This window comes from Taudactylus pleione, unplaced genomic scaffold (genome assembly GCF_031769625.1).
Source record: "Taudactylus pleione unplaced genomic scaffold, aTauple2 ptg000085l, whole genome shotgun sequence".
NCBI classification, from domain to species: domain Eukaryota; kingdom Metazoa; phylum Chordata; class Amphibia; order Anura; family Myobatrachidae; genus Taudactylus; species Taudactylus pleione.
This window is the reverse complement of record NW_028284487.1, coordinates 5,511,523-5,536,137: the sequence shown is the minus strand read 5'-3', so window position 1 is coordinate 5,536,137 and position 24,615 is coordinate 5,511,523. Positions and strand designations below refer to the sequence as shown.

The following is a 24,615-nucleotide window of genomic DNA, read 5'->3' as shown; positions in this document are numbered from 1 at the left end:
TCACAAAGACAGAAAAAAAAAAGAACAATATTTTAATTGTTTGTGTAGCACACTTTGAGGGTGTCACCACCCTTTAACAGACAGACGCACGCTTGTCGCTGCTGCTTTGAGGATGCAGGTGGAATCTAGACGGGATTTGGAACCGAGGACACACTACCTCCATCAATTGTCTAAATCCCACTGCACTAATGTCGGATACCGGACGCACGTCTAACACCAACATAGCAGTCAAGGCCTCAGTTATACGTTTTGCTTCAGGATGACTGCTGTCGTACTTCATCCTCATCGCTAGGGACTGTTGGAGGGTCAATTGTTTAGTAAAAGTAGTGATGTTCCTACTTCCTCTCTGGGATGATGAACAACTCCCAGCAGCAGCAACAGCACTAGGAGGAAGAGGTTCTTGATCTTTCCCTATTTTATTTTTATCGGAGAAAGTTTGGTCCTCCATTTATGTTATATTGATATATATACGTGCGGCTAAAGCGCACACAAACACAGAAAATATTATTTTATTTTTGCTGGAGAGTAGTGCACTTTGTGGGTTACACCACCCTTTAAGAAATGAGCCAGCCGGCTCTTTACTTATGGGACACAGGCGCACGCTTGGCGCTGCTCCTTTGTTGATGCACGTGCAGCCACAGTGCACACAATTCACAAACACAGAAAATAATTTTTTTTTTGGTTTGGACTGGAGTGTACTTTCGGGGGTTACAGCACCCTTAACGGTCAAGCCAGCCGGCCCTTTACTTATGACACAGGCGCACGCTTGGCACTACTTTGTTGATGCACGTGCGGCTACTGCGCACACAATTCACAAACACAGAAAATCATTTTTTTTTTGGTTTGGACTGGAGTGTACTTTCGGGGGTTACAGCACCCTTAACGGTCAAGCCAGCCGGCCCTTTACTTATGACACAGGCGCACGCTTGGCACTACTTTGTTGATGCACGTGCGGCTACTGCGCACACAATTCACAAACACAGAAAATAATTTTTTTTTAGGTTTGGACTGGAGTGTACTTTCGGGGGTTACAGCACCCTTAACGGTCAAGCCAGCCGGCCCTTTACTTATGACACAGGCGCACGCTTGGCACTACTTTGTTGATGCACGTGCGGCTACTGCGCACACAATTCACAAACACAGAAAATATTTTTTTTTTTGGTTTGGACTGGAGTGTACTTTCGGGGGTTACAGCACCCTTAACGGTCAAGCCAGCCGGCCCTTTACTTATGACACAGGCGCACGCTTGGCACTACTTTGTTGATGCACGTGCGGCTACTGCGCACACAATTCACAAACACAGAAAATCATTTTTTTTTTGGTTTGGACTGGAGTGTACTTTCGGGGGTTACAGCACCCTTAACGGTCAAGCCAGCCAGCCCTTTACTTATGACACAGGCGCACGCTTGGCACTACTTTGTTGATGCACGTGCGGCTACTGCGCACACAATTCACAAACACAGAAAATAATTTTTTTTTTGGTTTGGACTGGAGTGTACTTTCGGGGGTTACAGCACCCTTAACGGTCAAGCCAGCCGGCCCTTTACTTATGACACAGGCGCACGCTTGGCACTACTTTGTTGATGCACGTGCGGCTACTGCGCACACAATTCACAAACACAGAAAATAATTTTTTTTTTGGTTTGGACTGGAGTGTACTTTCGGGGGTTACAGCACCCTTAACGGTCAAGCCAGCCGGCCCTTTACTTATGACACAGGCGCACGCTTGGCACTACTTTGTTGATGCACGTGCGGCTACTGCGCACACAATTCACAAACACAGAAAATAATTTTTTTTTGGTTTGGACTGGAGTGTACTTTCGGGGGTTACAGCACCCTTTAACGGTCAAGCCAGCCGGCCCTTTACTTATGACACAGGCGCACGCTTGGCACTACTTTGTTGATGCACGTGCGGCTACTGCGCACACAATTCACAAACACAGAAAATATATTATTTTTTTAGCACTTGGGGGGAGCACCCCTGATGGACAGAGCACCCCCTGGACAACACTACAGCACTCCTTTAGGACTGGGACACTGCACAGGACTTTGGAGTGGACACAGCCCCTATGGAGAACTGACTGCACAACACAGTCCAGCCAGCCCCTATGGACTTTGAAGTAGTGGACACAGCCCCTATTAACAACAGCAGCACAGCACAACACAGCCAGCCCCTATGGACTTTGAAGTAGTGGACAACAGCAGCACTACACTACACTACACTACACAGCCCTAACTCCCACCCTCCCTCTTCACTGTCCACAGCCGAGTGAGAAAATGGCGCCGACGCGGGTACCTTATATAGGATCCAAAACCAGCGAGACTCGGAAGGCGGGATGATGACGTTTTGCCTCGATTTCAGATCCGAGTCAGGCGGGAAAAGTCGAGCCTGATTCGGATCGGACTCGGATCGGGGGGGCTCGGATTTCAGAAATCCGAACCCGCTCACCCCTAATATATATATATATTAGGGGTGAGCGGGTTCGGATTTCTGAAATCCGAACCCCCCCGATCCGAGGCCGATCCGAGTCAGGCTCGACTTTTCCCGCCTGACTCGGATCTGAAATCGAGGCAAAACGTCATCATCCTGCCTTCCGGGTCTCGCGGGTTTTGGATCCTATATAAGGTACCCGCGTCTGCGCCATTTTCTCACTCGGCTGTGGACAGTGAAGAGGGAGGGTGGGAGTTAGGGCTGGCTGGGCTGTGTAGTGTAGTGTAGTGCAGAGTAGTGTTGTGCTGTGCTGTGCTGCTGTTGTCCATAGGGGCTGTGTCCACTACTTCAAAGTCCATAGGGGCTGGCTGTGTTGTGCTGTGCTGCTGTTGTTAATAGGGGCTGTGTCCACTACTTCAAAGTCCATAGGGGCTGGCTGGACTGTGTTGTGCAGTCAGTTCTCCATAGGGGCTGTGTCCACTCCAAAGTCCTGTGCAGTGTCCCAGTCCTAAAGGGGTGCTGTAGTGTTGTCCAGGGGGTGCTCTGTCCATCAGGGGTGCTCCCCCCAAGTGCTAAAAAAATAATATTTTTTCTGTGTTTGTGAATTGTGTGCGCAGTAGCCGCACGTGCATCAACAAAGTAGTGCCAAGCGTGCGCCTGTGTCATAAGTAAAGGGCCGGCTGGCTTGACCATTAAAGGGTGCTGTAACCCCCAAAGTACACTCCAGTCCAAACCAAATAAAAAAATATTTTCTGTGTTTGTGAATTGTGTGCACAGTAGCCGCACATGCATCAACAAAGTAGTGCCAAGCGTGCGCCTGTGTCATAAGTAAAGGGCCGCCTGGCTTGACCGTTAAAGGGTGCTGTAACCCCCAACGTACACTCCAGTCCAAACCAAATAAAAAAATATTTTCTGTGTTTGTGAATTGTGTGCGCAGTAGCCACACGTGCATCAACAAAGTAGTGCCAAGCGTGCGCCTGTGTCATAAGTAAAGTGCCGGCTGGCTTGACCGTTAAAGGGTGCTGTAACCCCCAAAGTACACTCCAGTCCAAACCAATAAAAAAATATTTTCTGTGCTTGTGAATTGTGTGCGCAGTAGCCGCACGTGCATCAACAAAGTAGTGCCAAGCGTGCGCCTGTGTCATAAGTAAAGGGCCGGCTGGCTTGACCATTAAAGGGTGCTGTAGTCCCCAAAGTACACTCCAAACCAAATAAAAAAATATTTTCTGTGTTTGTGAATTGTGTGCGCAGTAGCCGCACGTGCATCAACAAAGTAGTGCCAAGCGTGCGCCTGTGTCATAAGTAAAGGGCCGCCTGGCTTGACCGTTAAAGGGTGCTGTAACCCCCAAAGTACACTCCAGTCCAAACCAAATAAAAAAATATTTTCTGTGTTTGTGAATTGTGTGCGCAGTAGCCGCACGTGCATCAACAAAGTAGTGCCAAGCATGCGCCTGTGTCATAAGTAAAGGGCCGGCTGGCTTGACCGTTAAAGGGTGCTGTAACCCCCAAAGTACACTCCAGTCCAAACCAAATAAAAAAATATTTTCTGTGTTTGTGAATTGTGTGCGCAGTAGCCGCACGTGCATCAACAAAGTAGTGCCAAGCGTGCGCCTGTGTCATAAGTAAAGGGCCGGCTGGCTTGACCGTTAAAGGGTGCTGTAACCCCCAAAGTACACTCCAAACCAAATAAAAAAATATTTTCTGTGTTTGTGAATTGTGTGCGCAGTAGCCGCACATGCATCAACAAAGTAGTGCCAAGCGTGCGCCTGTGTCATAAGTAAAGGGCCGGCTGGCTTGACCGTTAAAGGGTGCTGTAACCCCCAAAGTACACTCCAGTCCAAACCAAATAAAAAAATATTTTCTGTGTTTCTGAATTGTGTGCGCAGTAGCCGCACGTGCATCAACAAAGTAGTGCCAAGCGTGCGCCTGTGTCATAAGTAAAGGGCCGGCTGGCTTGACCGCTAAAGGGTGCTGTAACCCCCAAAGTACACTCCAGTCCAAACCAAATAAAAAAATATTTTCTGTGTTTGTGAATTGTGTGCGCAGTAGCCGCACGTGCATCAACAAAGTAGTGCCAAGCGTGCGCCTGTGTCATAAGTAAAGGGCCGGCTGGCTTGACCGTTAAAGGGTGCTGTAACCCCCAAAGTACACTCCAAACCAAATAAAAAAATATTTTCTGTGTTTGTGACTTGTGTGCACTGTGGCTGCACGTGCATCAACAAAGGAGCAGCGCCAAGCGTGCGCCTGTATCCCATAAGTAAAGAGCCGGCTGGCTCATTTCTTAAAGGGCGGTGTAACCCACAAAGTGCACTACTCTCCAGCAAAAATAAAAAAATATTTTCTGTGTTTGTGTGCGCCTTAGCCGCACGTATATATCAATATAACATAAATGGAGGACCAAACTTTCTCCGATAAAAATAAAATAGGGAAAGATCAAGAACCACTTCCTCCTAGTGCTGTTGCTGCTGATGGGAGTTGTTCATCATCCCAGAGAGGAAGTAGGAACATCACTACTTTTACTAAACAATTGACCCTCCAACAGTCCCTAGCGATGAGGATGAAGTACGACAGCAGTCATCTTGAAGCAAAAAGTATAACTGAGGCCTTGACTGCTATGTTGGTGTTAGACGTGCGTCCGGTATCCGCCATTAGTGCAGTGGGATTTAGACAATTGATGGAGGTAGTGTGTCCCCGGTTCCAAATACCGTCTAGATTCCACCTGCATCCTCAAAGAAGCAGCGACAAGCGTGCGTCTGTCTGTTAAAGGGTGGTGTAACCCTCAAAGTGCGCTCTACAAACAATAAAAATATTCTTCTTTTTTTTCTGTCTTTGTGAAATGTGTGGGCTGTAGCCGCACTTGCTTCCTCAAAGCAGCAGCGACAAGCATGCATCTGTCTGTTAAAGGGTGGTGTAACCCTCAAAGTGCTCCAAAAAATAAAAAACTATTTTTTTTGTGTTTGTGACTTGTGTGCGATGTAGCCGCACGTGCATCAACACAGTAGCAGCGCCAAGCGTGCGCCTGTGTCATAAGTCAAGGTCCGGTTTGGACATCTGGTCCGGACTGAAGGACGTGCCAACAATTTCTGACAAGTCTACTGTCACTGCATGTGATACTGACCTCAAAGCAGCAGCGACAAGCGTGCGTCTGTCTGTTAAAGGGTGGTGTAACCCTCAAAGTGTGCTCCACAAACAATAAAAATATTCTTCTTTTTTTTTCTGTCTTTGTGAATTGTGTGGGCTGTAGCCGCACCTGCATCCTTAAAGCAGCAGCGACAAGCGTGCGTCTGTCTGTTAAAGGATTACATCGGTGACAGCATCCAAGTAGGCATGTCAGACAGTCCGTACCTGTACTGGCAGGAAAAAGAAGCAATTTGGAGGTCCCTGTACAAACTGGCTCTATTTTACCTGTGTTGCCCCCCCTCCAGTGTGTACTCCGAAAGAGTGTTTAGTGCAGCCGGGAACCTTGTCAGCGAAAGGCGTAGGAGGTTGCTTCCACAAAATGTGGAGAAGATGATGTTCATAAAATGAATTATCAACTCTTCCAGGGAGACCAGCCTCCAGAACGTACAGAGGGACCTGTGGTTGTGGATTCCAGCGGGGGCGAATTAATACTCTGTGAGGATGAGGATGTACACAACACTGAAGAGGGTGAGGAATCGGTGGATGAGGAGGATGAGGACGACATCTTGCCTCCGTAGAGCCAGTTTGTGCAGGGACAGATTAATTGCCAGCTTGTTTTGTGGGGGCCCAAACGAACCAATCATTTCAGCCACAGTCATGTGGCAGACCCTGGCGCTGAAATGTTTGGTTTGTTAAAGTGTGCATGTCCTGTTTATACAACATAAGGGTGGGTGGGAGGGCCCAAGGACAATTCCATCTTGCACCTCTTTTTTTTCTTTGAATTATGTACTGTTTGGGGCCTAGTTTTTCAAACTGCCATCCTGTCTGCCACTGCAGTGTCACTCCGAGATGGACCACGTGTTTGTGCCGCCCACTCGTATCTCTTAGCATAGTCATCCAGCTACCTCGGTGCAACCTTTTGGATATAAAAACACTATTGTGAGGTGTGAGGTGTTCAGAATAGACTGGAAATGAGTGGAAATTAAGGTTATTGAGGTTAATAATAGCATAGGAGCAGAAAAACCCACAAATTCTATGATTTTAGCTGTTTTTATGTTTTTTTAAAAAAAAATACAGATCCAAAACACAAAACCCAGAACCCAAAACACGGAAGGGTGGTTTTGGCAAAACCAATCCAGATCCAAAACACGAAGAAAGATCCAGATCCAAAACCAATACGCAAAAAGTGGCCGGTGCACACCCCTAATATATATATATATATATATATATATATATACATATATATATATACACACATATATATATATATATATATATATATATATGTCAGGTGCATAAATATTGGGACATTGTCAGAATTTTCATATTTTGGCCTCTATTCACCACCACAATGGCTTTGAAAGTAAACAAACAAGATGTGCTTTAACTGCAGACTTTCAGATTTGATTTGAGGGTAATTACATCCAAATCAGGTGAACGGTGTAGGAATTACAACGGCTTCTATATGTGCCTCCCACTTTTTAAGGGGCCAAAAGTAATGGGACAAACTAAACAATCCTAAATCTACCTTTCACTTTTTAATACTTTGTTGCAAATCCTTTGCAGGCAATTACAGCCTGAAGTCTGGAACGCATAGACATCACCAGACGCTGGGTTTCATCCCTGGTGATGCTCTACCAGGCCTCTACTGCAAATGTCTTCAGTTCCTGCTTGTTCATGGGGCATTTTCCCTTCAGTTTTGTCATCATCAAGTGAAATGCATGCTCAATCGGATTCAAGTCAGGAGATTAACTTGGCCATTGCATAACTTTCCACTTTTTAGCCTTAAAAAACTCTTTGATTGCTTTTGCAGAATGCTTCGGGTCATTGTCCATCTGCACTGTGAAGCGCCGTCCAATGAGTTCTGAAGCATTTGACTGAATATGAGCATATAATATTGCCTGAAACACTTCAGAATTCATTCTGCTGCTTTTGTCAGTGTCACATCGTCAATAATTATAAGGGAACCAGTTCCATTGGCAGCCATACATGCCCACGTCATAACACTACCACCACCATGCTTCACTGATGAGGTGGTATGTTTTGGATCATGGACAGTTCCTTTCCTTCTCCATACTCTTCTCTTCCCATCACTCTGGTACAAGTTGATCTTTGTCTCATCTGTCTATAGGATATTGTTCCAGAACTGTAATGGCTTTTTTAGATGTTGTTTGGCAAAAGTCTAATCTGGTCTTCCTGTTTTTGTGGCTCACCAATGGTTTACATCTTGTGGTGAACCCTCTATATTCACTCTTGTGAAGTCTTCTCTTGATTGTTGACTTTGACACATATACACCTACCTCCTGGAGAGTGTTCTTGATTTGGCCAACTGCTGTGAAGGGGTTTTTCTTCACCAGGGAAATAATTCTTCTGTCATCCACCACAGTTGTTTTCCGTGGTCTTCCGGGTCTTTTGGTGTTGCTGAGCTCTCCGGTGTGTTCTTTCTTTTTAAGAATGTTCCAAACAGTTGATTTGGCCACACCTAATGTTTTTGCTATCTCTCTGATGGGTTTGTTTTGATTTTTCAGCCTAATGATGGCTTGCTTCACTTATAGTGACAGCTCTTTGGATCTCATATTGAGAGTCGACAGCAACTGATTCCAAATGCAAATGTAACACCTAGAATAAACTCCAGACCTTTTACCTGCTTAATTGATAATAAAATATCGAGGGAATAGCCCACACCTGTCCATGAAATAGCTTTTGAGTTGACTGTTCCATTACTTTTGGCCCCTTAAAAAGTGGGAGGCACATATAGAAACCGTTGTAATTCCTACACCGTTCACCTGATTTGGATGTAATTACCCTCAAATGAAATCTGAATGTCTGCAGTTAAAGCACATCTTGTTTGTTTCATTTCAAAGCCATTGTGGTGGTGAATAGAGGCCAAAATATGAAAATTCTGTCAATGTCCCAATATTTATGCACCTGACTGTATATATATATATATATATATATATATACACACAGTATATTTATACTGTACATATATTTACACATATTTTATAAGCTCAAGGCACAGTCAATGTTTGTTACTCTGGCTAAAGTTTATAGCAGAAATGTGTTTGAAACAGGATAAAATAAACAGAAAACCAATGTGTCATGGAGTATTTTCTAAGTACCACCATCTGCTTTGCTTTGGGTGCCGTATACAAGCTTTCTAAGTTTAATATTGCCAGTGGTGAAAATCACAATGTTTATGAAACATTTGGATGGCATACTAACTAACTAACTAACTAACTAACTAACTAACTAACTAACTAACTCACTCGCTCACTCACTCACTCACTAACATAAAACAAAGTAGAGGGAGAGAACTTAAGGTAGGGTGTTAAAAAACATTGAAACTGGTGAGAGAGGAAGATCAGTCTTGCTGTGGCATTTAGGATGGATTGAGGCGGGGATAGGTGAGTGAAGGGAATGCTAGATAAGAGGAGGTTGCAACAGTGCTCCAAATCATCAGAAAGTGTGAAAATCAGGATATAAATTAATCAAGGACATACCAGTCATACATAAAAATGCAATCATGAAAACAAAGGGTAGGGCAGGCCCCACTCATGTGAGAGCTTACATTCTAATTGGAAGTGGGGACAGCTGAATCCAGAAGAGCAAGTGTGGCTCAGAGTTGAGATTGGGACAGCTGCAGGGAAGTACCAGTGTGAGGAGTATAGGTGGGACTAATTTAAACTGTAATGAAGAGATGGGTTTTCAAAGAGTTTAAAGTTTTGAAGGCTGTGGAGAGTTTATTGGCTGTGGAATGGAATCCCATACTATTGATATTTAGACTTTAGTATAATTAGATCATTAATCACTTTTGTTAGTGAATTCTCAGTAGTATGTTTGAGTGGAAGCCCAATTGTAGAAAGTGTTATGATCTGCGGCAGCGGATCATCTTGGTGGCACGTCCCGGCCATAGTTGCAATTGAGACACTGCATCATGTCTTTTTCTGGCTGTTGCAGGCAGCTGGAATCCTGTCTTGTCTGTGTGAAACTCATTGCTGCATTCCTGTCTGTCTGTGTGCAGAGTTCAGCTGCATACTAGTCTGTCATTAGGGATGGCTCCCTGCAGGGATTGCTTTGATTGGTCCCTGCTTCTGATAAGTTACAGCCAGCTCTACACTTTGTACCGGTGATATTGTCTGATATCCAGAGTATGTTTGTCCTGTGCCCAGAAGCCTGAGTTCCAGCTAGTCTTACTTAGTTCTGCAGTTCCTGTGTCCAGTGCATGTCTGCCTAACCTGGATTCACCTGTGTGTCATCTGCCGTTGTTCCATCTGTTCACATCCTCACTGTTTGGACTTCACGCAGCAGTGACTCCTGCAGCCGCGGCCTACTTCTCAGCTGCCTGCAGCATTTTCATACCACAGCCAAGTCAAGCTGTGTCAGTCTGTTTCCAGCCGAATCAAGCCTGCAGTGTTCTCAACCTTGCTGCCTCCAGTCTACGTTCCTGCTGCACCTGAGTTTTCCTGTCTGCCGTGTTGTTCCTGTCACACCCGTACCCTCAAGGCCGCATCATCTTGTTCCTGTCTCACCCGTGCCCTCAAGGCCACTCTGTCTTGTTCCTGTCACACCTCGGTCCTCAAGGCCACTCCGTCTTGTTCCTGTCACCTCCATCCTGTTCCAGTCACACCTCGGCCCTCAAGGCCGCATCATGTTGTTCCAGTCACACCTTGGTCCTCAAGGCTGCCCCAACTTGCTCCTGTCACCTCCATCCTGTTCCAATCGTACCTTGGCCCTCAAGGCCACACCTCGGCCCTCAAGGGCACTTCGTGTTGTTCTTGTCGCACCTTGGCCCACAAGGCCGCACCTTGAACTTTGTTGCCTTAGTTTGTGATTCTACCACATTATTTTGTATTGCCTGTCAAGTCCTTTTATGTATTTTGTCTGTCTAGTCCTTGTCTGTATCTTATCGGTCAAGTCCTTGCTTGTATCTTGTCTGTCTAATCCTTGTCTGATATCCTGCAATTTTACAGTCCTGGTTACTCCTGCCTTGCAGCTAATACATTGTCTTACCACTCCTTATTGGTGACTAAGCTGCACTATAGTCCCGAGACGCATCTTAGACCATATTCATCTGCCGCTGCTTGTGTACTGTATCCATATATCTATCCTATTACCATTCTCCTGCAGCCTGACTTCCGCTAGTTCTTGTTGTGGAAGGATTCCACTCCTCAATCTAACCTTTGCCTTGGTCAGCAGTCCTGCGGTCTCACTCAATCATAGGAGAATCATAACAGGAAGTCAATAATGTTTAAATGACCTTGTATGAAAGTAGGCAGGTCAAAGGATATAGGTGTGACAAGCAGCAAAGCTGGGAAAATGAACATGGACAGCAATAAATGACAGCAACATGAAGGTGAGGAGAGAGACTAGACATATAGTGTAGACTTCAAAGACCCCATCTATAGCAGCTGCCTTTCCCTTAAAGCTGCTATTGTCAGGTGCCCCAGTACTTCAACTGCAAGTACTAGAGGATTATTACTAAATAGAGTATATTGTGGTTTATCGGGAAACAGGACATTAACCAAGGTCTTTTAGATGTTATAAAATGTATAAATCCAAAATAAACACAGGCCGAATATATGATGATAGAACTTAATCTTTTCCAGTATAATTACATTAATCAGAGTACAAATGGCAAATGGGTATGCAGTATTCACTTTTAAACTGCATATTTAGTTATGTACTCTAGAATCACATACTGGACACTAGCAGCTATAATAGAAACCCCATTGATTGTGAAATCTGTCTACTTATAAAGAATAACATTTATATACTCCAACAATAATGTCTAAGTTCAGATAATGTATTAAATAGACCTTCAAGACTAAATGAATGTTAATCAAAAAAATACAATTAACCCTCCCCTCCCCATGGTCAAGAACTGGAGACAGACAGATAACCTTAATCATTCTGAGGTCAGGGCGGGTAGCAAGCAAATATTTGTCAATACAATAGCAAAGGTCAGTATAAAGAAAACAGCAACACGATATACAGAACCAGGTCAGAGACAAAGAGTAGATCTCAAGGAGACAGGTCACTGCACTGAATCAGGACCTGTCTCCGGTGTGGGTTAAGCACTAGGCAAGCTATTTAAATTTGCCTGGACCAAAAGGCTGAGCATTGTTAATCTGCGCAACACAGGGATGTAGTGCCCGTCTAGGTAAGTCAAGTTTCTGTAATGGAGGTTGAAGAATTTTTAAATTAATAAATCATGGGTAGAATGCGAGTTTGTTATAAACAGATCTCAAGTTCTAAAATGCACAGGAAAAGGAGAGGGCAAGTAGTGAAGAAATGTGTATAAGAATGGAGGAATTGGATGTACAAGGTGGATGAAAAGTTTTGGGATGGAATAAGGAGCATATGCAGATAGTCAGGATTGTACAGGGCCCAGGGTTGGGTACTGCCAGGAGCTAAGAGAAGGAGCAGGATCATAAAGAGGACATGTAAGGATGATTTGAGTGTGACGTTTGTTTCTGGATGTGTAGGCTGGTAAGTATGTTGTGTGCAGGAAAATGTACATGGTCTTTTAACAACACGTGTGTCGATAATTAAGGTAGAGAACGCATGTGAGTTGTAAAAACACGTACGAGATTGCACTCTTGACCAAGCACGATTCTTAGTAAATTTACCCCTTAGAGAGCAACAATTGATCTAAGTTGAGCCTAGGATAATGGAGGCTATACAAATGACCACCAGCTGCTTTTAATAGCATGGACACTCGAGGTGACAGGTTTGGGTGAGAACTATATGTTAAAAGTAACACAGAGGACGTCAATTGTGACACTAAAACAGCAGGCTTGGAAGATTGAGGAAATTGTTGTATTATTAATTGCGACACTAAGACAGCAGGCTTGGAAGATTGAGGAAATTGTTGTGTTATTAATTGCGACACTAAGACAGCAGGCTTGGAAGATTGAGGAAATTGTTGTGTTATTAATTGCGACACTAAGACAGCAGGCTTGGAAGATTGAGGAAATTGTTGTATTATTAATTGCGACACTAAGACAGCAGGCTTGGAAGATTGAGGAAATTGTTGTATTATTAATTGCGACACTAAGACAGCAGGCTTGGAAGATTGAGGAAATTGTTGTGTTATTAATTGTGACACTAAGACAGCAGGCTTGGAAGATTGAGGAAATTGTTGTGTTATTAATTGTGACACTAAGACAGCAGGCTTGGAAGATTGAGGAAATTGTTGTATTATTAATTGTGACACTAAGACAGCAGGCTTGGAAGATTGAGGAAATTGTTGTGTTATTAATTGTGACACTAAAACAGCAGGCTTGGAAGATTGAGGAAATTGTTGTGTTATTAATTGTGACACTAAGACAGCAGGCTTGGAAAATTGAGGAAATTGTTGTATTATTAATTGTGACACTAAGACAGCAGGCTTGGAAGATTGAGGAAATTGTTGTGTTATTAATTGTGACACTAAGACAGCAGGCTTGGAAGATTGAGGAAATTGTTGTGTTATTAATTGTGACACTAAGACAGCAGGCTTGGAAGATTGAGGAAATTGTTGTGTTATTAATTGCGACGCTAAGACAGCAGGCTTGGAAGATTGAGGAAATTGTTGTGTTATTAATTGTGACACTAAAATAGCAGGCTTGGAAGATTGAGGAAATTGTTGTGTTATTAATTGCGACACTAAGACAGCAGGCTTGGAAGATTGAGGAAATTGTTGTATTATTGATGTTGAGGAAGATTTGAGGAGATATGGTGACTGGAATCAGGGAAGATGAAATACTGTCTTTTGTTAGGCTTTAGGTAGAATTAGGAAAAACATGTTGCGATAGAGACAGTTGGTGACATAAGATAATAGAGGAGGGGAGAGATCAGAGAAAGAGAGGTAGATCTTGGTGTCATCATTGTACAGGTGGTACTGTAGGCCAAATGTGCAAATTAAATCACCAAGACAAGAAAGGCCAATTGAGTGAAGTGTATGCAGGAAAAGTTTGTTTCTCATTGGACCCTAGGACTGAGGTGAGCAATACATTTGAGCAAGGCTTTTGTGTGGTGATGTCTTTATTTCTAATAAAATATTTGTTAATTCTATGACTGTGCTTTTTTTAATCCATTTCTCCATACATGCATACATATATATATATACTACAGGACCCAGCAAGCCCTGGACACCAGGGTATGCTGGCACTTGTGGTTGCTCAAGAGCCAGCATGCCTGCCCCAGCAGTCATGGGTATGCTAGAGTTTGTAATACTACAAGTGCCAGAATTCCCAACCTCTTAAAGGTGGCCTGGACATGCTGGGACTTTGTAGTGAACAATGGAAAAATAATAACTGAGTTTTTTTAAAATGATTTACCCGCACCAGCACTATCAGCACAGAGCTGGTTTGTCCATGGTGTTCTGTATTTTTCGTGGGCCTGATCCTCCTAGGGAGTTAAGCCCCATGCTGACAAGCCTATGTCAGGGTGATCCAAATGCTGCCAATTTCCAAGCTATAGTGCCATCAGCCCTGGCTGGCATAGCCTATTGCTAGTATCATACATGTAAGGGAATACCCTGCTTTTTGCACCCTGATACTGCAAATACAGCCTAGGCTGGTAGCACTATAGGTGATTGTACTTTAATATCAAGGGCACTATTTTTGTTCCATTTATTTATTTATTTATTTATATTGACTCTGAGGACCGTGCTGATGTTTACAGACTTGTAACAGGGGAATCAGCTACTAGAAATACGCCTCCTGAACATGCACTTTCTGTACTTGGGCTACTTCAGCCCACTCCTTCCCTCTCCCATTCTGCCTTCTCAACAGTAATCTGCATAAATACTGAGGTGCGCTTCATTTTACTGCACATGTATAGTATGGAAAAGTGCATTTGGCTTCCATTTTAGACTTACATCTAGCCCTACATGAGCCTCAAAGCAAGATAGAAGGTTGTACAACAGTTAGTGAAGTAGTTTGGGGGCAAACAAGGGGAAAGAAATAGGGCAGTAGTTGGATAGAGAAGCTGGGTCAATAAATGGTTTCTTTAGGTCTAATGAGATGAGTGCATGTTTACAGGAGGATGGGAATGTGCCAGCGGAGATAGACTGGTAAAGAGGTGAGCAGACATTGGGGGAGAAGAAGCAGAAATGTTTGGGGGAGGGCAGGTTGAAGGGTGAGATGATGAGATTGTCATCCTTGTTGTCACAACCCGCCATAGAGACCCCAGAATCAGACTCCGGCACTTATCTCTCAGGACGCTGCGGCGTGGCTCTCTGCTTCGACGCTGGTCCGTTCCTGCGGGCGGTCTCTCCCTCTGCTCCCTGGCGGCTTCTGCATCATGTTCTCACCCTCCGGCCCGACGTCTCTCACATAAATCTGCCACGGGTCTTTGGTCCATGGGCGCGGCCATCTTGGATTGCCCCTGTGACATGATCTCCTCCAATGAACATGCTTCTCCTTCTCTTCCAGCCAGTCAGCATCCAGCACTCCATATAAAAGGATCTCCACTTCTCCCAGCAAGTTGCCAGTGCAACAAGTCCCCCTAGCTTGTCTGAGAGAACCTCCACACTGCGCTCAGAAGTAGTAGCTTCCACGCTACCACCTATCATCTACGGCTCCCTAGCCGTGACAAGTAGCTTCCACGCTACCACCTATCATCTACGGCTCCCTAGCCGCGACAAGTAACTTCCACGCTACCACCTATCATCTATGGCTCCCTAGCCGCGACAAGTAGCTTCCACGCTACCAACTATCATCTACGGATCCCTAGCCGCGACAAGTAGCTTACATGCCACCACCTACCAACTTACGTCTCCTAGCCGCGACAAGTAGCTCTCACGCTACCACCATTCACCTCACAGCTAACCAGCCGCACCAAGTAGCTTGTGCTACCACCATTCACCTCACGGCTAACCAGCCTCACCAAGTAGCTTGTGCTACCACCATTCACCTCACGGCTAACCAGCCGCACCAAGTAGCTTGTGCTACCACCATTCACCTCACGGCTAACCAGCCTCACCAAGTAGCTTATGCTACCACCATTCACCTCACGGCTAACCAGCCGCACCAAATAGCTTGTGCTACCACCATTCACCTCACGGCTAACCAGCCGTACCAAGTTGCTTGTGCTACCACCAATCACTTCTCAGCTAATCAGCCGCACCCAGTGACCTGGGCTACCACTGCTCACCTTACGGCTTCCTGGCCACACCTAGCAGCATCCAAATTACTGACTCTACCTCAGCTACACCAGCACCCACACTACAACCTCGGCACCATCCTGTGCTGGCATTGACTCTCCCTATTTCCTTCACTCACCAATAACTTACTTTGACCTTGTATCCTCTTTCATTCGTATGAACTTCATTAGACCTAGTCTCCACCAGAGGGCATCAGAATTGAATAAAGCTAGCCTTAACCCCAGCCCGGGAACACAATCTAAAGAAACCACATCCGTGACACTTGTTTAGCTAGGAAAATTAATTTAGGGTAGATTGGGGATTGTACTAGCAGTTATTTCCCCATAATGTTCCAGCAGTCAGTGCCCAACATTATACAAGCAATTGTGGGCACACTTTGTTCCAGCAGGTAGTTTCATTACACTGCACTAGCAGAGGCCACACATTACACAACAGCAAGCCTCTTGCTCAGTGTCAGCGGCCAGTGGCCAGCGTTATACAGCAGATGGTATCTCCACCAATAGCTAATGGACATATGGGGCCTGAGTTGGAGGTGAATGCTAAACCTGCTGTGACTGCGTCTTTGTATGCAGCGGTAGTGAAAATTAATGCCAATGCCACAGCCACTGTAATTAGTATAGAGACGCCCACCGTCTGCATCTCTAATCCATCACTTGCATATGAAGATGCACCATCAGTTGCACATCAATTGCACCATCGAACGTCTGAGTAACACTACGGCTGTTCAGAATGTTCATTAGAACAAAGCCACCGGGACAAGTGAAACTGCATAGAAAGACGTAGTCGCTGTCTGCGACACTCCCACGTTTGATTATTTACCCCCCCCCGTTACTTCCCACAAACGCGCACTGACTGTCAATCACTCTGCGTACAAATATTTACTACCGCTGCCATCGGTAAACCATCACGACACATTCACAGTGCGACTCAGATGCGTGGGCAGTACAAAAAACATCAGGCAACTGCACACACATCAGCGTAGGGTCCACCTCTGAATCGGGCCCATTTTAAACGAATGCAGAAGGTTATTGGTGCAGCTCATTGGACAAAACACATTGACAACGCCATATGCAACATTGAGACCCAATATGTCTTGTACTAGATTAGAACATGTGGGTTCAAATATATAACTAAATATTCGTGAGGTTTTACATTCTCCATAATGTTTGTTAATTAGTAATGAAAGTAAATTGGAGGTTCAGTATTATATATTCTGGTAAAACGGAGTTCACTGAACGTTAGTATACATACGTTTTTTAAACTTTTAATTCTACATAATGTAAGTCAGCTGTGTGCTTGACATATGTTTCAGTGGCACATAGGCATGTAGTTTAGAATAATTGAATATACCCTATTAGGTATCTGTGAAACTAGCAGAAATATGAATTAGCATAAAACAGCAAAATGAACCTGATTCTTTCTGTATGTGTCAGTCCTGGCAGCTAGAAGAGCCAGCTCTTGTTCAATCCTCCTAAAGTCCCTCAGTAACTCCCGATTCCTTTTATGTGCATCATGTTGTCTCTGACAGATAATGTCCAGCTGGGTGTAGAGCTGTTCTTCTTTCTCCCTGCACACAGCAACACGAGAACAAAACAATATTTAAAGACTTTTGTATATAAGAGTTTTGTATATAAATTTAGAGACCATTTAACAATATGAATCTGAAATTCTATTCATAATTATTATGTACATAGCACTAACATACTGCACAGCACTGTAGGAAAACATGATAAATAAAGAATTAAATTCTGTATCATATTAAACCCATCCCTACATATTAGTCCTTTGTTTGTAGATTGGATGTAGTAGTGATCAGCAGTATGCGTTCGGCATCCCGGCGGTCTGGATGCCGACGCTCCTATCACCAGCACCAAAATCCGGACGCCGGTTTCAAGCCTGGCGCCAGCATCCTGACCGCCAGGATACTGAAAGTAAGTGTCGGAGTGTTAGGGGGGTTAGGTTTAGGGTTAGGCACTAGAGGGAGGGTTAGGATTAGGCACTAAGGGGGAAGGGTTAGGGTTAGGCACCAAAGAGGGGGGGGGTTAGAGTAAGGGGAGGGTTAGCATGCCGACCAATAAGTGTCGGTATGTTAACCATTTCGAGATGCCGGCATCGGGATTCTAAAAGCCGGGATCCCGAGCGCCAGCATCTCATACCGATTCCTGATCATCAATTCGACTGCTAAGCAATATCAAATGTTGCAGTTTAATTATACACTGAAGTGTCAAAAGTCATGGGATAGGTGCCTAGTGTTGTGTAGGACCCCCTCTAGCCCAGCAAAGTGCAGTGACTCGATGTGGCATCAATTCCACAAGTGGACAAAAGACCTCTGGAGAGATGTTGATTTATGCCATCTGGATAGCTTCCCACAACTCCATGATATTTGTAGGTGCAAGATCTTGGGTGCAAATGGATCTCTCCACCATATCCCATAAATGCTCGATTGGGTTCAAGTTGGGTGAACTTGGTGGCCAAACCATTTCTTCGGAACTCTCCAGAATGCTTCTGGAACCATTTCTGGACAACTTGGTACCGATGACACAGTACAATATCCTGCTGGAATATTCCATTGTTTCAGGGGTACATGAAGTCCATGAAGGGCTGCAAATGGTCATCAAGCAATGCAACGTAGTGGTTACCTGTCAATGCCATGTTCATGTGGACCAGCGGACCTAACCCATGCCACGTGAACACACCCCACACTATTATGGAACTACCACCAGGCTGCATGGTGCCTTGTTGACAACAGGGGTCCATTGCCTCCTGGGGTCTGCGCCACACCCAAACCCTACCATCAGCCTGAAATAACTGGAAACATGACTCATCGGACCACGCCACATGTTGCCAGTCCTCCAGGATCCAATTAGCTATGTCAGGAGCCCAGGTGAGGCGCTGTGTCCAGTGTTGTAGTGTTAATAGTGGCACTTTGGTGGCACTCTTCCCATGGCAGCTAAAGCACACTGCACTGACCTTTTGTACAGTATATGTGTCTGGTACCTCCTGCATTGAATGTGGATGTGATTTGAGCCAGTGTTGCATGTCTGTTACCATGGACTCTTACCAGGCGCCACTGGTCACGATCATCAATCACCCATAGTCAACTACTGCGTTGTCTGCGGTGGGTGGTAATGACTTCCGTGAGGTATTCCTGGTACACACGTGACACAGTAGATCAAGGAATGTTGAATGTCTGCACAACTTCGGAAATGGAATGTCCCATCTGTCAGGCACCCATTATCATGCCCTGTTCAAACTCTGATAATTCACATTGCCTTGCTGTGAGCAGCTTAACCGGTGTTCAAACTGACTCATGAGATGTCAGATTACAACTGATGCAGGTCTGGGGATTTCCAAGATGTCAGTGGCACCACCTACCATTACTTCCCCCTGTATTTTATCTTAACATTACTTCGTACTAATAAAAAATCTTGCCCTTAATCACAGCTCACACTAGCAGCAACAGCAGCCGCAGCAGCAGAGGCTATAACTCACTGCAGCATACACACAGAGATAAGACACTGTGATCATACTGCTTAGGCACCACCAAGGGGCTCATGAGCAAAGACAGCAGCGGCTCCCAAGCATTGACAGCAGTCACAGTGACTGCACAAAATCACTGTATTTGCTCAGCAACTTATTGGTGGTTCCCCGGCAGGTTGAGTTGACCAGCAGTGAAGAATGCAGGATTTATGATTTCCAATCTGTGGCAGCAGAAGAAAGGACAGTGATCCGTGAGCCTTCCACAGGATCCGGGAGTGAAATACTATGCACAAGTGAATGGAAGAGATTCAAGGCAGATCAAGGAGAGTGGATGTCAGATCAGCATTGCCTAATTTTTCTGTGCCCTTAGGTGTATGCTCTGGTGTGTGCATTAATGCACTGTTGCATCTGTGTATGCATTGGATGTGCTAAAATATGCAAATGTCGCAGAAGCCGCGGGAATGTATTGAAACGCCCACCTGTGGCTTCGCAAATCTAAGCATCTGTGTACAAAGATGCAGCATCGGCCACAGATCCTTCAATATTCAGTCTCCTGAGTAACCCTAAGGTTGGGCAGAATGGCCGCGTGTATTGAGATGCCAGAACCATGATCACAGATACAGGATGGTACACGCCCCCGAAAAGGTTGCAACATGCCTGCTTCTTTGCCAACACTTCCCATTACCTCCCCCAAACTCTCCGTGACTGTCAATCACACTGCGGGTAAAAAGTCGCTATGAGCGACTACAGTAATGTAACTTAAAGCATGTGCAGTTTACTGCAGATTACCGATAATCACTCAACTGTGAAAATATCAGCATAGCGCAAAACTCTGAATCAGACCAATTGTCTCTTATAAATCAAGTAGTGTTGTCCCCTTATTAAAATAAATTATTACAGCCCCCATAATAAATAGTCAGTGTCTTCTCCCTTATAGATACTCAGTTCTCAATCTCCAAGCTGCTTGTTAGTAAATGCGATGGTTTGGCTCTTGAAACCTCATTTGGGGCCTCACTCTGAGTCGCACGCTAACCACACGCAATGTTCACGTAGTTGGCCGATGTTACGTCAGGATTGTTACCGCACGGAGATGCAGAATGAGTTTGCGCGCAGGGAGTGTGGATTTTAGTGGGTGTACCTGGGAGGTAACAGGGTGTGGTTAGGTAGATGCGGGGGCGTGTCACAAGCGTGTCGCTGACAGCGGCTACGCCCAAAGATGCAATGTTGCTCATACAGGAGTCCATGTGCAGATGGAAAACTGCTCCTGCCATGGGGCTGTTTCAAGTTTCAATGGTGCATCCGTTGGTGCCCCGATGACGCATCTAAAGACGCACGAGACAGCGCAAATTTCTGCAAGTGGGAGTCTCAGTTTTAAAGTAATTGGCTGCAGCATTAGCATAGGATGCAGGAACGGCTGAAGTAATAGATGCCTCAGAACGTGCCCTTTGGTGTTTTACTTTGCAAACCGAAAACCAAACAGCGGCTTAGTAAATCTTCCACACATAGACTTCAATAATGAGAAACATGGTACACAGACCCATTCTGCAGTTTTATGATGGAATTAAATAATCTGCATTTCACTTTATATATGCTCATTATTCCTTACAATTGAAGCTAATAGAAATACACCAGACATCCAGCCTCTCCCAGCTGTAGATAAGAAGGAGGCGGTTTAGTCAGGTGTAAGACAGACAAATAAGTACTCTGACAGGGAGGACATTATACTAAGCATCACTCAGCTGGAAATACAAAGCCAAGTCCCATATCCAAGTCTAATATAACTTCTTTTTTTAAAGTAGGGATGATATCATGTACAGTATTCAAATAATGGTCCTGATGCAGAGTTATACAGCTGCAGGGAAGCGGCTGTGCAATACCGTACTACTAATATGCTAATGCAGCATGAGGTGTCTGGTGTAAAGAGACGTCTCCTGACCGTATCGCTCATCCCAGTGCTGTGTCCTAACACGCAGCATCGGATCTTCTGTGAGACCATCGGCAAACTGAGTAACAGGTTACTCAGATTGCCCCTGGCAGCTCCGTAGCCGTAGCCAGGATGTCTATGTTGAAAGACGCAGAACCTGGCCATGACACGCTCCCGTTTTCCGAAACGTAAGACCATTGACGCTCAGTGAGTGAGGAAGAAAGTTGATCAACATATTTACCATTCTTAGCTATAGGATCAACAGATCAGCCTCCGTGACTAAGGTGTCTGTAACTTCAATTTAAGAGATGGAAATAACTCTTACTATAATGTGTCTCCATATGAGTTTTCATTTTCTATTTTGGAATGTAATAGCAAGAGATGGCCGGGAAAAGTTGATGGTACTGTTTGGTTTAGTTATGCAAAACTAAGATATTTGATTCATTTATCTAATTTAACAATATAGTGGGGAATACAATTAGCTGCATTCGTCGAAAAACGGTGATTTTTCGCCGATTATCCAAGTTTTTCGACAATGTTTTTTCCCTCCTATCCTATTATTTCAGACAAAATAATATAATATTTCTCCTGAAAACATATAGGATCCTTGATAAGTTCATGGCCCTATGTGTTATCACCATTTCAGGGGAGAAAAAACAGCACTTGTCGTGGATATTTTCTCGGGATACATAAGGTCCTGAAAAAACAAAGACCTGATAAGTGTCGGCGTCAGTTGGACAGGGCTAATTGGATAGCCCCGGGGGATCCATTAGATCCCCAAACAATGTTCGGGTCTAATTGGATACCACCCTTAGTCTTTGTCACAATTTATCAACATTTGTTATGCAGATATGTGGGCTTTTATTGTGTGCATAAAAATGGGGTCTGGTCACAGCGTTGTCCATTTTATTCATTTAAATTGATACAGTTATCATAGTTTTAACATTGCCATAGGACAAATTGCCTAATCGCAGTACATGGTTGCTGAAAACTGGCATTAGGACCAGTGGCGTAACTAGGACAGGGCCGCCAGGGCTCAAGCGCTAGGCGCCATTGGACCGGTGTCGCGGGGGGTGTCGCCGGCCACAGTACTGGCCCATCCTAGATAGCCAGTGTAATGCCTATACATTTACTCAGGACTGGCGCTAGGCTTCCCTGCGCCCAGCGCCGTCCTGTGCTGCACAGCCGAACCCCTTCCCTCCCTCTGAGCGCTTACCCAATAGTGCCAGGCGGAGGGTGGGAGGCGGGCTCAGGCTAGTGCATTTACACACACATCGCCGCAACCTCGGCGGTGATGTGTGTGTTAATCAGCAGCCAATGAGAGTCAGAAAGACTCTCACTGGCTGCAACTGCTGCACCCACTGCAAGAGCCGGACTGCAGCTCACCACTTCCGGCTCCTGCAGTGGGTAATGGGAGAGACGTCATGACAATAACTATATTTGGGTGCAGGGTGTTCGGTGTGGCCCCTCTTGAACCTAGGAGCCCGTGTGTACCACACATCCTGCACCCATAATAGATACGCCATTGCTCAGCGACCGTCTCATTACTAATACGGCACCTGCGGCATTTGCATACATTCTCTAATCCGGAGCTTGGCCCTGACAGATAACAAGGTTGATTTTGCCATAAAACAAATTTCTGTTTTAAATATAATAACTGCATCACATCTCACCTCTGCTACTTCCAGGCTATTACATTTGGGCCTTATTCCTCTAATCATGGTGCATCAAGAACATGTGTGCTGACTGATTAGAGAAGGGACTGGAGTAGCTATAGAGATTTACATTTCAAGAACAGTATATGATAAATTCTAAAATTGGAGAAACATCACAGATTGCTAAAACATACAGCAGTGCACATATGAAAAGAAGACAGTGGGCCTGATTCAGAGCTGAACGCTCTGACCACAGCGCTCGCTCTGAATCAGGGCCCTCCTATCTTTTTGTGGAGCGTTTACCACCCACAGCTATAGCGAGCGTCCATGATGATGGTCGCGATGGTCTTGACCATCACGACCATCGGGCTTGCGAAGGGAGACCCTGCGATAGGGTCTCGCTGCCGCAAGCCCTGGAGTGATTTTGGCTCTTTCAGAGCCAAAATCACTCCCACTGACACAACACGTGATGTCAGTGGGGCCGGCTTGAGACGGTAGGCGTTCCCATGGGAACGCCACCGTCTGGCAGGCACGCCCCCAGCACGCCCCCTTTGGTACGAGACCCGGAGCGATGGAGAGCCCGTCGCTCGCCGGGTCTCGCGCATGCGCACGACGGAGCTCCCTCCGTCGTGCGCATGCGCAGTGGGGGAACATCGACCCGCTTGCGAGCGTACTGCCGCTCACGAGCGGGTCTAAATGACCCCCTGTATTTCTTATTAGAAAAACGGTATGTTACCAAACGTGTGTATTCATAGTCAGCACATTTTTTATTCATTTAGAGGAATTTCTAAAACATGCCTAATGCAAATAGGGGCGAAGAATCGGATGTTATCAGCAAGGAGACGCACACTGACATTTATCATCAGAGCTTCCACTGATTAAAGATACATTTGACAATGCTCAGTAATGTTTCCACTTACTGTTTTTTCTAATAAATTTTTCCTGATTATGGGGAAATTTGATTCTGATCAGCACAAAAATTCCCTTCAGGTAAAATCACTTCTTTAGCTTTGTTTTTACGCTGTTCTTTGTTTCATTAGCTTACATTGTATGTATGTACCAATGAATTTTAAGTTCAGGAATTTACAGGACGTTTGGACAGGAAAAAACAGGCAGAGACCATGAAATTTGCAAATTTGGAAGCGCAAAAACTTCCAACCAAAATCTAGCATTAATGTAATCAGCACTTCTCAAATGGGATGTAGGACAAGCACATTAGCACAAGATGGTGTTTTGGAGACATTTATTACATCCGTCAGTACAGCATTTCTGCTCATTATTTTATTTTTACGTCCCCATTTTATCTGCAGTTTTTTGACCTGAAACATCTGAGTATGATCTCTAGTCTAATTCTTCTTCTTACCTCTTCTGCTGCTGTTTCTTCAGAGCCCTTTGTGTGCAATGCCGGTCGATCTGCGTTGGGGACATTGAGGAGAGGGATATTCCGGTCGCCATTCATGTACATAATGTATCTGTAATGAAAATCGACTTATTTCAGTAGCTCCTTTCCTGCTTCTACTATGCAGCGTGTGGTAAGAAATCTTCTAGAATCTGTCTCAGCTACTGGAGGATTAAAAGACTTTGTTAAATCTTGTCACCTGCTTCCTGCTGCTCCTGTCACCCAGAGGACAAACATAAATACATTCACAGGGAGAGTAGAGTAGTAATACTGAAACTGACTCTATTACAATTTATATTCACAAATCACCTACTCCTAGGATTAAGGGCCTAATTCAGACCCGCTCGCGAGCGCTGAGCGCTCGCAAGCGGGTCGATGGTGCCCTAATGCGCATGCGCACGACGGAGGGAGCTCCGTCGCGCGCATGCGTGAGACCCACATAGCAACAGCCAA

The 24,615-nt window shown here is 45.0% G+C and overlaps 1 protein-coding gene across 1 annotated transcript in view; it reads right to left on the bottom strand.

Annotated features, from left to right (window-relative positions):
- The window catches only part of LOC148530696 (uncharacterized), a 79,728-nt gene extending 55,510 nt beyond the window's left edge, over window positions 1-24,218 (bottom strand). Inside the window, exons 1-2 of the mRNA XM_088468283.1 lie at window positions 24,127-24,218; window positions 17,115-17,271 (exon numbers count right to left, since the gene is read on the bottom strand). Coding sequence (XP_088324409.1) covers window positions 17,115-17,271; window positions 24,127-24,218 — 249 coding nt within the window. The remainder of the gene's footprint in view (window positions 1-17,114; window positions 17,272-24,126) is intronic.
- Window positions 24,219-24,615: the final 397 nt, after the last annotated feature.